Consider the following 16456-nt stretch of genomic DNA (forward strand, 5'->3'; position numbering starts at 1 on the left):
CCATGTGATTTACTGAAGCAGTGTCCATACTCCCTGCAAAGAGTCAGGTCTTCCATCTGTTTTACTTTCAACAAGCTTCCTGATCTGTGTCTAATTCTCCTTTTTGAAGCTGAGCACAGCAATGAAGAACTCTGCCGTGTCTTACTCCTGTGTGGATGCTGAGTCTAAGTACAGAAGATCCCCATTTCAGGGGAGCTCCTCAGCTGTTACTCTCTACATTATATCGTGTAAAACACGCAGGATTAAAGTGAAGCATTGCCCTCATGGACTCCCGAACCAGCTACTCCACAAAATGCAATTTTTTTGCCTCTTCTAGACTGAATAACTGAAGTCATCCACACCTACTTCCTCCTTCTACTCAGCCTGTTGTGCTGCCATCATGGTCTACTGGTCAGATAGGCAGAGTCAACATTATATATTCTTCCTGCTTAAGTTTGGGTCTTCCACCAATGTGAAATATGAATTGTCCATTGACAAGGTTACTTTGTGAAGCAGTTCAGCTCCAAAGTGTCTTTAATATCCAGAACTACCAGCTATCAGCAAAGCTCACTGCATCCTTCCTGAATGCATGATATCATGAGAATGTCCCACTGATCACCATCTTTCCAAGTTTATGACGTCTGCACTGTTAGGATCTCCATGAACAATTAGACATGCCAGTTCCTCCATGTCATTTCTTAGACATCAAGCACTATCACAGAGGAGTATCTTGTTTAAACAATCTCTCCTTTCTGTCTGTTCCCTGTTTCCTCTTCAACTAGGTTTGACCTTAATACCAACGGAAGGGCTGTGAACCAACAGCACTGAAGTCCCGATATGGCAGGGTGGCTGTTGGCAAGGGATTATCAGTGGTAGGCCCTTGACTTGAATTAATTTTCCTCTGAGCGTGAGGAACTTCATTTTGTTGCTTCAAAAAGGCATGCTGCACAGTCCATTTATTTACTCAGGCATTTCCTGAGTGAGAGATCTATACTGTGGAATGCCTTTTGTTTTTCTTTTTCTCTGGGCAGGGTTATTTTTAAGTAGTCTTCTCCCCCATCTTCCCCCACCCCTGAGGATATCAGCTTGCCAGCACCGGCTTCAGCAGTTCACAGAGAAAGAGGCTTGGTTTCGCAGCGAGGAAAACTTGGATCTTAGCAATTGAGGAAAAATATCTTCTTACAAAGGTCACAACTGTTAGAAGAATATTTCCTTGCATTTAAAGTAGAACAGGATACTTAAAATTAAGTCAGCTAGGAAGTTAGGAGTGCCACAGTAGGTTACATGGACTTGATTCTCTATTTTATTTTACAATGGTGCATCTCAATTTAAGTGCTTTGGCAGTAAATGAACACAAAACTGGAGCAACACAGTGACAGTTTTGATCAAGAAGAAATTTCTCTTTGGTCACCCAAGTGTAAATTCAAATTTTTCTAATCACTATGAAAAACATCAAAGCAATTTTTAAACATACTCCGTACATTATAAACTGTTCTTATGGAGGATAAAGGTCAATCTAAAGGTAACTGACCTAACAGTCAAACTTCTGTGTATTTTTTGTATATGTCCCTATTGGCCTATTAAGTAACGTTAGTGTTAGCCCAGATTTCAGACTGATTTCTGGAGTTCCTCGCTAGGGCTGCTGCTTAGTAGTTTGACTAAATTTCAGTACTGGTTAGTGTTTCTAATTTCTGTTGCTTTTTAAACCCTGTTACACACAGGGATTGAAATATCAAATTAAGTACACAGTTTCTGCTTTCTGTGTTGCAGTGTTAAATGAACAATTTTAAAAACTCCCAAATCTGAATTATGTCTTTCAGGGGGAGGGGAGAGGAAAGAGGCTTTTGCAGTTTCAGTGGAGCTTTTAGCAAGGAACGTTCAAATTAACAATGCTTCTTACATTTTGTCTCTTTGCTAGAAGTCTACAAGATGAGAGCAGCAAGCGGGGCGCAGAGGGAGATGGTAACTGTCTGAGATAGAAACTTCCCTGCCGTTTAGTCCTTGAGCAGATGCTGGAGAGTGGACAGAAAGAAACCCTTCACGCCCCTGCCTTGGCGTGGGCAGAGCCGCACTGAGCACTGCAAACCACTCCAGCCTGGGAGCCTGAGCTTTTTTTTTTTCTTCCCTTTAAAAAGTTTTCAGGAAGTCTGGGGGAGGGGCAATGCCGTTTCTTTTTTGTTATAATGGGCCCCTTTGTGGAGATGGAAGAAGAGAAGAGATCTGTGCGCCTGTGGTGTGCACGCTTCCCGGTTGATTCCCAGGGTACCTTCCCAGGGCTCCTGAAAAGCGCTGGGCCCCTGCGGTGCGGGGCAAAGGGGAGGGAGGCTTGTCCGGGATGGAGCTGATGGTGCTGCTCAATGCTCTGGTTACTCGCCTGCTCTTTGTGTTGCACTCTCTCATCGGGGTCTGGAGAGTGACTGCAGCGAAGAAAGAACCCAAGTACTGGCTGCTGGCACTGCTCAATCTTCTCCTGTGCCTGGAGACAGGGCTCACCCTCAAGTTTAAGCAAGGCAGAGGCTACAAATGGTGAGCATATCCCATCGGCTCCGACGGAGCCCCTCTTGCTTCTTTGCATGTACTTTGCCGCAGATGCGGGGCCGCCTTCTGCGGCTGCTGCCCGATAGCAGCGTTGCCCCGGCTCGGTTTCTGCCAGGCTCTCGGGGGCTGCATCTGCTCCCCTGCTGCACCTGGGGCTGGCGGGTGGGAAACTGGTAAAGCCCTGGCTAGTCCATTGCCAAATCCAGAGGGCTTTCAGGAGGGGCAGCTTTGAAGCAGACTACTTGGGAGCCACGCTCTGTGTGTGTATATCCATACTAACAGCTGAAAAGTGCGGGAAATGCAGCTGCAGGGAAGAGGTAGTTGCTGTAGAGCTACGGACCCATGGGGCTGGGGAAGAAGGGGCACGCGCTCCCTCACAGTGTCGCTGGGCACCTCTGAAGCAACAGCACGTCGGGGACAACACGTGTGAAGCGCAGAAGGGTGCTGGGGGGCCCACACAGGCTATCCCATGCAGATGCCCTGCATCTCTTACCCCATCCTGTCATGCTCTGGTTGGCACCCCCTTCCCAGGGACTGCATTCCCTGTCCCTGCCCCTTGTACCAGTGCTAAGGCCAGGCTAACGCATGAACCAAAACTCGGTGACAAATAAAAGATGAGCAGCAACCACTCTTGCAATACAGCAAGAGTGGCTTAAATATTTGGATTTGAGAGGCTATTCCAGAGGGGAATTTTCATGCATGAAAGGCTGCTGAGAAATAAACAAAAAAAGTTAGTCATAGCAGAGTTTGCCCAAGCACATGGGTTTTTATTACACGCATCTAAAGAGTTACTGCAGTCATCTACAGCTCATCAGCGCTCAGTCAGCCAAAATAAATGCTCTGTAAAAAGTGGTCATGTAACTAATTGTCAAGATTTTACTAGGACCTTTTATTTTTAAAAGCTCAAACTGCAGGCAGGTCTGGGACAAATCCAAGACCAAAAATAGCCCAAAAGTATTTCAATGATGTTAAATTCCTGTCCATTGCAACCTGCAAAACTCATTATAACAACAGAAGCAGTGTTGTGTGACGATTCACCCAAGTGTTCCATGCTCTAAATTTGAATGTAATAAAAGCAGCAACAAAGTCTGGGACACAGGAAAATTTAACAACGGGGAGCTCCAAATGCACAGTAATGAGGCAGAGTGAGCAGGGGAGGAGGCAGCAGCAGAGACTTCACGAAGGAACACTTGCTATGGCAGTTTTTGGAAAATCCAAAGAAAAATAGATACAGAAAGCAGATCCATTTTAGGTCAATATATGTGCTGGTGAGCTAAATTTAGCTAGAAGAAGATTTTGAAAATGGATGTCCAGCACTTTAAGTAGCACAGTAAAGTGTGTTTACAGGTAAGAAGTGTAGACACATGGCCAGCATCTATTTGCATCAGGATAACTTTCTGCTCTGGTGGAAAACACTCACGTTCAGAACAGGCAGTATCATCTGCATCTATAGAAACAACTCCATGGACAATCACCAATGCAGGCAATGGACAGTCTGTGCCACAGGACTCTCCTGCCTCCAAGAGCCTCATATTCTCTGCATTCCATATTTACAGATGACTTGCTTATTATACCAGCACAAAAAAATTAAATGGCACATGTGGGCCTGGCCACGTAGTATTTCCTCGAGATTACTCCTACTGAAAGAAAGGCAGGGTTAAAGCCCCTGAAGTCTCCTGGCCTGATCTGGTATCATTAGCTCAGTACTGCTAATCTGCCAGCTGGATGGATTTTTCATGTGCTCAAGTCCTACAGGAAATACTGTGAAGTATGTTAGTTCTCCCAGGCAAGTGCAAGGTGTGTTCTCTCCCAAAATAACCAGGCTAAAACCTCACAGAATCACTACCTTTTTTTTTTTTTTAAAAAAAAAAAGGCAAAAAACAACACACACCCCCCCGCCAAAACAAACAACTACACCTCCTCACCCCAAAAGACAAACAAACAAAAACCAGAAGTGAGGATGATCTTATTTAGAGCGGATTGATTGAAACATGTCATAGCAGCTCAGCAACCCAGTCATTTTCCTGAGCAGGGTTTTTCTTTTCCTCAATACTTAATCTCCACTGGGAAAGTAATGATTACCAAAAAAAAGGTACATTCAGGAACAAATAACAAATGCAACAACAGTTGACCAAAACTTTGCTGCAGTTACATATTTATAAGCAATTTAAATTAACTGCAGAACACGCCAATGACAGGACAGAAGGAATCAAGCAAGTATCTCGAGTTTGACTCCACTGCTCTGTTCTGGGCCAGTACATACATGGGATGCAAAGGCTGCTGTGCATCTCCGCAGCATTGCAGTGATGCTCACTCCATACTATGGCAGAGCCAGCTGGAGCGTTAGTGGCATCAGACCTCATTCCTACTCCAAAAAGACAAGAATTGCCAAAAAACCCACCCCAAACAAAAAACTGTCACATGTTTAATGAGAAAACATCAGCAACCGTCACAAGAATAATGTTTGAGAAGGAGTAATGAAGCCTCTCTAGTACTTTAAACTCAGCTTAAGAAGATGAAGGTAATAAAGCTTCACCATCCTAAGTTATATAGAAGACTGACAGGGAGAGAAGAACTAGAGACAGAAATCCTAAAGAATTACACAATTGCCAGCACAAATGGAAAAACAAGGCCAAAACCCATTTTCATAAACCATTTTAGCCTGCACTGAAAGACCTCATACTGAAGAAACGCTTGTATTTGGCAAACTAATGCTATTTCTGCCTTTCCTGTGTCAATGCACAGGATTCTGATCAACAGCCTTTATCCCAGCATCACTCAGTGAAATGACTCAACGTATTAATTCACCCTTCATGAAATCAGAAAGGCCATGTTAGCTAGAGGCTTTTTTTTTATTTTAAGTACAGAGAATGCTGTGATGGAAATACAAACAGCAAAGTGCCTTTGGTTAATTCTTAAAAAGATATTTTACATAAACTTCCATATATGATCTTAGATGGATGTACAAGTAAACCTATGACTCATAATACTGACAGCATGAGGAATTCAGCAAGAATAGCAACTCTTATTTGCAGTTACCCTATTTCTTAATATCCCATATGGTAGGAGGCACAAGATACTTTCAATGCAGATAATGATAGGCTACGTGGTATTTACAATATGATATAATACCAAGCTATCTTCTCTTTTTCTTCACAGGTTTTCACCAGCAATATTTTTATATCTGATTTGCACGGTACCATCACTGTGGCTACTAGAAATTCATCATGGGACTCAGGTATTTATTATGAGACAAGACAGGCTAGTTTAAAATTGATGCATTGTTTGATGGGTTGGATTTGAGCACACACACAGAAGTCTGCCAGGTTATGTTCCAATTTTCTGTTTTATACTGGTAGGTCTCCCAATCCAACTACAGCTATACTACTATACACTACTGTGCATTTCCTAAATTATCAAATAATGAACGCCATTCCTAGCTAAAAAGGAGATAATTTATTTGTATTTGGCTGGGGAACCAAGGACTAGAAATTTGAAAAACAGCTTTTCACCCCCAGGGTACCAGTTTGAATTTTGCTCAGGACAGTGAAAGAATTTCATTGCTTTAGAGGCCTTTCTAAAATAAAGTATGAGTCTCACAGCACTTACAGGTGGATATCACAACTCCAAGCAAGCCAAAATTGAGACAGTTATCAGTGAAAGGGGTCTTCAACTCAAATTACTTCTTGTGTGCTGCAACCTAGGAGAACAGTCACAGATCGCTACCACAGATAGCTGAATGGTAATTTGTCTATCAGTGTTTATATCCTTTCTTTGTTCACGCTGTATAGTAACCTGTGAGGAGGAGGGTCCGTATTTCAATTCAGACTAAAACACACAGTAAAATTTTTAAACACAATTGTTCTTTTGGCAGATGGAGCCAGTCAGAACCAGGACAGAGCCACTTAGCCCAGCAGCCCATGTTGAGTGAACCACCTCCCCATGTGGGCTGCTTTCAAGTCCCCACAGCACTTCCACATAATGAAGAGGGGATTTTGTCTGTCCCAGCATTTGCACATATGCAGTACCTTACATCCACAGCAGAAAAGGGCCCGATACAAAAAAGAGCAAGAGGCAACACAATAAAATACATAAATTAGACTAAGAAGACATAGTGCCTCATTTTCTCCTTTGAAACATTGTTAGAGCCCGCAGAAGCATAATCAAATATTCAAAATTGTGTTTACACTGAAAATGCCTGAGGCTTTTTCTAAATACAGCAGCTGTAATTTATTGTCTTCTTGTTTTGCCAAATCTCCTTAAACAGTCACAGACAGGTAATGTGGATATTGAGAACATTTGTCATAGTTAAATCTGGTCCAAGAAACAGGCTAATTCTGTAGTCAAAGGCAGCAGTTTATTTCCCAAAATGATGTTAGAACATGGCATACTTTGTTCTTATTGATATACTGCTACTGTGAATTAAAGAGGGAGTATATCAAGTTAACAGCTTACTTTATACCTAGAGAGATAGGACAGAGAGTTCTGGAAACACACAACCTAATAGATTCAAAAACAATACCTCCAGAAGCGGAGCAGCCCTCGTAACAATTAATCTCAACCACAGCACCCAGACTAGTACTACTTCTCATATCAAAGTATTGCTGGGATTTTCCTTATTAAAATACTAACAGAATGGGTAATCATGGAGTTGCTAGATCCACACATTTAATATATACACCATGAAAACAGTCTGTGGTCTTTAAGGCAGTAGAACTTCGGTCTTGTATTGAATCTTTAACAGGAAACATCAACTGCTTGTGTCAGTGCTGTTATTTAAGGCACGTGCTAATATGCAGTCTCTCCTCCCGAAGACAGAGGCAATTCTGTCCCTGTGTACTGCAAAACTGGACATGAGTAATACCATTCATATATCAACAGTGAAATACTGACTGCATAGAAAGTGCTGCTTTGCAGTAAAGTATTGTGGACAAAACACATTTGGGAGAGAGTATAAAGTAAATTGAACCGTAATGAGTGAAAAAATTGCCGTCTGCAAAACAGAGCGGCAAGAAAATTAAAACCATTTAATCCATTAAAAAACCCAAACATTCTTTCTTCATAATGTGTGAGATCTCAGGTAAAAAAAAATACCTCTGTTATCTTTTAAAACGACTGATGCATCGCTGCCACAGAAAGCGATAACTGACCACCTTTTGCAGGGCTTATTTGACTACCAGTACTGTAGTTGATGTAGGCTTCCCAGTCAGTAATAAAATGGATACTTAGTAAGCCTTGTAATTATTTTTAACCAGCTTAACTTGAACATTTTAAGGAAATAGTCAATATTACTGGCCATTCCCTCAGCCTTATTCTGAGGTGGAATGCTTTCACCAGCTAAAATTCTTCTAAAAGCGATCTTACATCTTTCACCATTTCTTCCCTCCCATACCTGTTATCTTCCTCAAACTGGAAAACGGCTGAAACAATCTTTTCTCCCTGTTTTACGTTTCAGCTTTCCTACATGAGGAAAATGAAGCAGTCATGGTTGCTTTGAATTTCAGACATCACACGTGTTGCTATAGGGACAGCAACACTGTTTCCAGCAAGAAAGGCTGGAATGGCAGAGAGCAAGCTGGGTACCTGTAGCTTGGCAGAGGGCCCGCTCTGGGAAAGGGCTGGTCTCTTCCACCAGGTACTCAGGCTGCCGGCCTCCACGCGCCTTAACAGGATTGAGGGTACTCTGCCCTGGTGTCAATTCAAGTGTCAGTTTTACCATCTCAATGCTGGACCCACTGTGAAAAGTTTTAGCTAACCTCTTTTTTTTTTTTTTTTTTTTTAATTTGGGAATAATGGATTGTGAATAACATGCAAACAGAAATTTGCTGAATTAGTTCAGTGTTTCAGGAGTTCCCCACGCACTGACAGTAAGCTCTCTGCAGGACACGCAACGGGACAGCACCGTGTCATGCAACACACTTTCTGTTTTGATTAGATGTTTTATAAATCAGAGGAATGTAAGCTTCATCTCAGAAGAAACAAAGGAAGTAAACCAAGCTAGAATTTATGCAAAATGTGTACAATTTCTTCCTGTTTTATTTTTGCACAGAAAAAAAAAAAGGCATTTTTGTTTAGCTATGTGCATAGCCTCAGTACCTAGCGGTAACTGAGCCCTAGCAGTAAAGAGGTAAATCATGTTTATCAACTGCCTGTGAAACTTAGTATTCACTTTTTCCTTGTCACATTCTCATTAAGTCACTGCACATACATAATTGGCTAGGCAAATATGCCTGGCACCAACAGTCCTATTTACATGCATATACATGCTGAAAATAAAGGCTCTTCTCCAAACTTTCAAGTGAATCACCACCACAACCACCACTTAATAAATATTCAGAGAGAAATAAACCAAAACAAGATATGAACATACTTGAATTAAAAATCAGGAGTCTACTTAAATGACTGTCATTGCAGACGCAGTTTTCCATTTCCTCCCTGCAAGCAGCTGAGAAGAGATACGGACCCGGCCCCAAGGAGTGCCCTTCAGTCAGAGTTTGTGCAGCCTCGCGTTGAAATAGTAACCCCCCCTTCAGCTGCGAGTAGTTGCAAAAATTACATATAAGGAACCTACAAAAGACACTGCTAAAGTTAATTAAATTTTTTTAAAGAAGTATTCTCTGAACCTTTGTGCCACTGGGCAGGGGGGAAAGAGCCTCCATGCAAGCCACATGGAAGCGTCTTTTTAGGTCATGGTCTCCTCAGCCAGCTGCGTCACACTGCCCGTGGGGGTTACTCAGAAAGGCTGACTTTGACCTTGGGGGCTGGTCTCCATAGGCTTGACACTTTTTCTACTACAAAAAGATAAAAAGGCTCCTTCAGAGCACCCGTTAAATTTCATTTCTGAAACATCCTCTGAACAAGCTGTTCTGCATTTGTCCTTTGGTTGAAGGGCTAACCCAGGGAGATGAGCCTGTAGCCGGCAGAGTACCAGCCCCTCAGTCTCACTGTCTCCACGGCCAGAACTTCAGACTTCCCTTCTCCAAATGGAAAGATCATCTTCCCCACATCTGTGTGTCAATCTTTCAGCGCTCTCACACCCACAGTCCAAATAAGACAAGCATTCAAGTTTAGGAGCCTTTACCACCGATTATAAAAGCAACAAGAACTGACTTTTTTCCAGATTTTTCAGACCACGGGAAGTTGCTCCATTTATCTACAACAAGGTCAGGCAAGAGGCATTTACCCAGATACTGAGCAACATTGATACTTTACTTGGTCTCTGATAAAGTAGAATCTGAAATTTGCTAGAATGTGACATTTGCTGGAAAATGTTGCCTTTATATTGGCAGGCATTACGCTGAACACAGCTACTCAGTATGCACTAGAACACATTCCGATTGTTGCAGAAAATCACTCCCTGTGAAATAAAATGGTGGGGGGCCCAGTGGAGAAATGCAAATCATCTGGTGTTCTCTGGCACAAATAGGACAGGATAGAAGTCCTTAATAACAGCAGGGTTTGATTTTCTAATTATCCCTTTTTTATTACAATGAAGAGAGATGTTAAGGGATTGTTACGAGATAGAATTTAGAACCATACCCCACTTACTCTGGGGCCAGCCTTAGGGGTGAAGGTAGAAGGGCAGGGCAGGGCAGTGCTGCAGACCTCAGACAGGACACAGTCCCACCACTGGTTTGCTGCAGTTGAAGTAACTATGTTTTAACCAACATTCGATCTCCCAGAACCATGGGTACTTGGAGAAAGTTTTTCTGCTCTGCGGGGGGAGGCAAAAACACAGGCCTATTTTTATTCCTGAATCTCACTTCTCACATTATGAATTTCCTTGCAGAATAAGGCACAGCTGGGGGGAAGCGGGGACAGGAGGAACAGAGAATACAACCCAAACATCCTACCCCAACTCTTCATTTCAGCCTTGAGGGAAGTCATACAGAAGAATGAAACAATGGCATTTTTTAAAGAACTTTTCCTGGATAGTACAGATAAGAAGCAGATATTTTGAGAAAAGTTTGAATATAGAGACTGACCACAAACATAAAACAGCAGACTGACCATGACGAATTTTTACCCTATTTTACTGTTTTAGCCAGAGAGACTATATAGGAAATGCAGTAGCCTGTTGAGAAGAGCTGCAGGCAGATCGTATTCAAAGAGTGCAGCCTTCACAGCACAAAGGTGTCACCTGCTGCATCAGCCTTTGAATTTACATCCTTTTCTATGGAACAACCCTACTCAGACACCTACCAACATCACTCCTCTCCTCATGAGAGGCATTCCTCCCTTCTGAACAAGAGGGGAATTTCATTCAGAGTAAGCATGTACCTTTGCAAACATCAACTGACTTTCACAAATAAACCCTCTGCAGTTCAGCAAAACAGGATTCTTTCAGCCACAGAGTGCAGCTGCTCCCTGTGCGGGATGTTTATGCATGTGATGTTTTTGTTCACAATAGTACTGTGGTAATGATCCTGGAGCAGTTCAGGTGAACGTCAGCAACCAAGACTTCAATCAATCCAGAGACAGCAGTCATGGAAGTGAGGGAACAGATCACCACATCATTCAGACGGTGGGACACCTTTTCCTATTCATAGTAGAGATTTTATGATAGAGATCTTATGATATTAGAGAGTACTGTTGTGTCTATTTGGGCAAACTCCTCACACAGTGATTAAAACTAAAAAAAAAAAAAAAAAAAACCAGTTTCAGAAAATCATATTGTGGAAGTGGCCAACAGCGTGCTGCATAATATTGTTGGCAGGAAAAGTCTCCATGTGAAGAGGAGACTGTCCTACCATTCTCTTCCAAATCTCAGTAACTGAATTTAGAAAGTGTCTGGATGATGGTTCTGCAAAGGATAATGCTCAGCTGAAATATGAGAACAGGAGGAGTAGTAGACACAGAAAGACTTGCTATTCATTACCTGAAGTTTGGATTAATGTGCCTTTTTCAAATTCTGCCTGCCACATAGAAATGATTTGCTCTAATACAATGTGAAGGAGAACAAAAGCAGGTTCAAGGACGAACACAGTCTCTGAAGGTACATATAAAGTCAGTCTCCTGAAGTTACAGTATGTTATTGTTGTTGTCTTAAACAGGCTAAAGTCTTTGTGAATCAGCTCTCCACAATCTGTGAGACTGTATGGACACTGGCCCTCCACCAGACTTTTCTACTGCTTCTAGTAGTTGGGAGATGGCTTCTCCCAATTGGAGTTGAAATCACCCGGGATCAATTGTCTCAGCTGCTTCTCATGTTTGTGGGAACAGCAGCAGATATACTTGAATTTGCTAGCGAAACCTTGGACATCGAAGATGTTCGGTAAGGGCTATTTGCTGACATAAATAATTTGCATAGTGCAAGATATTTGTTTAGCTTGAAGATTTATTTGTGCGATCTACAGTATTCAGACTAGTGAAACTGTCTTTCCCACAGATAACAGCAGGCTATGTTCAAGGGCTGTTTTCCTACTCTTACCTATCCCTCTGTAGAAGACCTAACTGTCCTGTGAGCTTTGTTAGGGATTACTCATCTGTTCCTAGCAGAGAAGTGATTGCATCCATCACAATAAAAGGGTACAAAGAGCCAAACAACAACTGCCATGCAGCATCAGTTCTTACAGCTACAGGAGCTGAAAAGCTGGGTACACAGTAAGCCCCTTTCAGGTTAATGAATTGTTTTAGACTAGCAAGGATGCAACTAGAGTTTGCTTAAGTGATTCATTATCCAAGTTTCTTCTTTGGTTATCTCATATGTACTTTCTTAGGATAGAATGACAAAGTGTTCAAAGATAAGAAGAAGGAATGGCATAGTCTGGCGTGACTTTTCAACATTGCAATCTCTGCCAGAGAAAATAAACCCATCTCCCCCTCACAGCACTGAGGGATGAGCTGTGAACATCCATCATAAAGAAAAAGAATCACAGAAGAGGTTCATCCTCCCTTACAGACATACTATTTTTATTTTTTTTAAATATCAAAGAAAAGCTTTTGCAGCAGGAAAAGAGGTCCTTCCCACTCGGCAGAGAAGCTTCAGGCTTGCAAGGAATGTGTAATCACTACGAGGGTAAAGAATCTCCTCTTTGAGCCACAGATTCTATTTCCATATGCTTATCATTATAATGTTAGCATCAGATATTTAGTGTAATTCCACACCTGGAATATGTGGCCTGAACAGCAAAAATTCTATACCAAGAGGTGCCTCTGTTTTCCTAAATCTTACATCTCAAGAGCATGCCTTAATCAATCACTGTTTCACTCAACCACCTTTTAAATGACATTCCAAATACTACAGGAAACATTTTTGCTATCACATAAGGAAACTGCATCTTCACTGTTATCACTTTTTTCCCCTCCCATAGGAAGAATTATGCTCTCATAAATGCAATTCTTGCTGTATGGACCTGGAGTATGCTACAATTTCCACTTGATCTTGCAGGTTAGTACTTGCACAAAGACAATAAAAGAGAGCAAATTTTTTTTAAGTTTTTTCTGGCATGTCTTGTGGCTGTGTACACGCTACAGGCTATACCAAGGGCTTCTGATGGAGAGCAATTCATATGACAATGATGGGTTTTGAAGAAAGCCCATTGTGGTTTCTTTTGAGGAAACACTTGTTTCTGGTTAACCTCTGATGTCCCTGATAAAATTCTCTACTTCCAGAAAAAAAAATAGAATTTCAATATTGTATTGGAGCACCTGCTCCAGTTGCCTGTTACTGCCTTAAACTACACTATGTGAGCTCTCGAGTTAGATCTGGTCTTGAATTATATTATGGCTCCAATCTGGGTAGGTTAGTAGATGTTAACCACAGGGGACACCACAGCCAAGAGTACAGAAGTGGTTATGACAGGAGAAATTACCTATTCACATGGAACCTAGAGGACCATATAATGTTGGGACTGTGCACCCTTATCTTAAACTAAAGGCCCAACACTCAGCCAGCTCAGGCTGGTGTTTGTCCGTAGGCAGAAAGGGCTTCTTTATATCCAAAAAGAATAGTGAAAGTCCCTTCAATCATCATCTGTTCCCACCATTTCGGCCTCCAGTCACTACAAGTTTGCAATGCAACTTTACCAGTCCAAAGGTACATTAACCTCACTAGCACCTTATATAAAATTGATGACTAGGTTGACACAGTGATTAAAATAATAAATGAATAAAATAATAATGAAAAGTGATTCCAGGAATTTTTCATTAGCCCTTTCTCCACGGACAGCACTGGGCTTTGTTTTCAACACTGAAGTTATGAAAACATTTCAGCTCAGCAGCTCACCTCCTGAGGAAAAAATGATGCCACTGCATTTCAGATTTATCATAGCTAAAATTCCTGTTAATGGTAAAATACATTCTGTTAAAGAATGTATTTAAACTAAGATTTCAAGCAAACAAACAGAAACCCCAAACCACTCATACACATCACCACTACCCAAATAAATTAATGCTATGATTGTTCAAGCACTGTTTGAACTTAAATGAAATAACCTGTTGTACTATGCATTTTTTTTTCTCTGGCTATTGCTTTTCTGCTTATTTAATTGCATTTACCAGTTAAAAATTAAGTTATTGAACACACATTGCCATGAAATTTACTATGGGTACTGTTTTAGGTAGTTCTATACAGTCACACAAATAGTACTTTTTGTTCAAGCATCAGTAAGCTTACTCACACATCAAACATGATGTAAAATAGGGATTTATAGGCACTTATTATTGGACTACAGCAATGCAGTTAGAACTATTAAACAGCAATGGCACAAAAACGTTAAAAAATTAGCTGTTGCTGAAGCTTTGCCTAATGGATTTAGCAAATTTCTACATTCTACAACTAATTTTCCACTAGAGTCTCATTTCCCCCCCGCCCCCCAGCATTTACTCAAACAATAGAATTCTTTTGGTAAGCTGAAATGTTTGGTGGTTGTTACTGCATCACAAGTAGCTATGTTTTCTAAACTAGTAACATCCCACTGCCTGATAGACAGGTTAGTTAAGCTACATGCATTTTCACAAGAGGCAGCCATATTTACCACACACACCCCCTTATGATGATCCTTCGCTAGACATCATGCCACAAAGAGCATTTTAACCCACCACCACTTTTATAGCCAAGGGGAACACACCCATGCAAGTTCCAAAAGTTTCATACTCAGAAGGCTAAGAACAAGTAACTGTGTCTCAAGTCTCACACGGCAAGCAGAGACCACAGCTCCTTCCTATCCATATTACCCTGCACAGACATGACTTATTCTTACTATGACACATGAAAAAGGCAATGGCTATCTGGTGAGTCTTTTAAAAGCAAGGTCTTAGACAGCCCGCAACAAATGGAAGTGCTACAGCTCAGTCTGTTCCCATTCAGCATGGTAGGGTTTTTTCTTAAGGATACATATTAGTCGAGCATGTCAATTTAACAGAAAAGCGTCTGGGGAAGTCGTTACAGAAAGATTAGGTGATCTACTTCTGCTTCTTGTTTTAGAAGTGTATAGATACGCATGGCTTTGTGGGAAAGAAAAGGGGAAGTGGTTTTTAGTCCTGTTGGCCGGACCACGTAAGTGCCTGCTTAACATAAGCTTCGCATGTTTGGCTGAACCCGATCCCAGAAATGGGATATGCTTTATGTTGAATTGTTCACAGTTGAATGCATTTCTAATCCAGGGTACCCTGGCTTGTAACTGCCCTTTAGGCCAATCCTGACTCAATTTGAGAGAGTTGTTTTAACATAAGTGTGTTTTATTTCCAGTACAGCATATTGGCTGCAAACCAACTGCGTCAACTAGACGGATCCCCAGCCTGCTGCTGTGCAGGTACAGCGCGGAACTGTGGAACATTGGGGTTAGCCTTTTCATACAGGATGGGCCCTTCTTCATTGTGCGTTCAATCCTGATGGGCCACTTCAGAATATTCAATCAGATGCTGGTGTTTTTTACAGCTAAGAACATCTTAGTTGTGACTCTACAACTGTATCGTTTGGCAGTGATAACGTTAGACTTTCGTGCTACCATTCTACAGAAGAGCAGGAAAGGAGAAGTCAGCTGTTGCCCATGCGAGCCTTATGAAGCTAGTACTCATGCTACTGCTGACCAAGATACTGAAATGAAAGAAGAGTTTGTTGCTTTTCCTCCAAAAGAGGAATCCCAAGCTCCATCAGAAGATCAGTGAGCACAGTTACTGACTTGAAAGAAGTTGCATTTCCCACAGCTTCTTCAGAAGGGTTTAGCCTATTTCTATGATCAAATACACCTTGAGTGAGACCCAAGTCATCACTTCCACTAAGAGATCAATAATTTCTCCTAAGTTGTAGGGGAAGTTTCTGAAGCAAAGTCATAGAAATGGGACACTTTTGTATCCATTTGTATGTTGGGTTTTGACTAGTTCCCTATTATATTATCCACAGGGATTTTGTAGCCATAGTTTGTAGTAGCAAGAAAGGTTTGGCACACTGACGAAGTTGGTTATTACCTTTGGTGGCACTGTGCTAACATATGTACTCGCATGTATTCAAATAGAAGGACAAGCCTGTCCGTTAAGGGAAGTACCAAAGCATTTAGCTCTACCATAGACCGACTTCAATGGTCAGGCTATAGTTAGAGTGTGATGAACATTATGTTCACTGTGTATGGAAGCAACTTCAACAGCAATAAGTGTTCAGACATGCAGGTGAAGGAGGATGACAGATTTCTACTGTTACTGTGACATCAAAACATTGTTCATTCAAGAAATTTAAGAAAATCTTCTTCAAATGTTACCTCATCCTTGGCTGGATTCAGTAAAAAACTATGCAACACCATGAAACAGAATAAACAAAACTGTCTCTTAGGACCTGCATGGTCTGAATAACCCAAACCTTACAAATAATAATAAAATAAAATAAAAAAAAAAGCAGCCCCACAGATCATTAGCAGACAACTGCATTTGTCACAGGCACTTTCTACAGCGGTGCTTGCCTTCCTATTTCTACCAGTTGTAACACACACCAAAAAAAAACCCC

General features: G+C 41.5%; 1 protein-coding gene across 1 annotated transcript; it reads left to right on the top strand.

Annotated features, from left to right (window-relative positions):
- The first annotated feature begins 2282 nt into the window (after positions 1-2282).
- On the top strand, positions 2283-15627 carry TMEM26 (transmembrane protein 26). The gene is made up of 6 exons (XM_009889805.1): positions 2283-2505; positions 5677-5755; positions 10928-11041; positions 11571-11791; positions 12831-12907; positions 15209-15627. The coding sequence occupies exons 1-6, from the start codon at positions 2315-2317 to the stop codon at positions 15625-15627; spliced, it is 1101 nt and encodes a 366-aa protein (XP_009888107.1). The 5' UTR covers positions 2283-2314.
- Positions 15628-16456: the final 829 nt, after the last annotated feature.

The sequence above is a fragment of the Charadrius vociferus genome, unplaced genomic scaffold (assembly GCF_000708025.1).
Source record: "Charadrius vociferus isolate BGI_N301 unplaced genomic scaffold, ASM70802v2 scaffold738, whole genome shotgun sequence".
Classification (NCBI taxonomy): Eukaryota; Metazoa; Chordata; class Aves; order Charadriiformes; family Charadriidae; genus Charadrius; species Charadrius vociferus.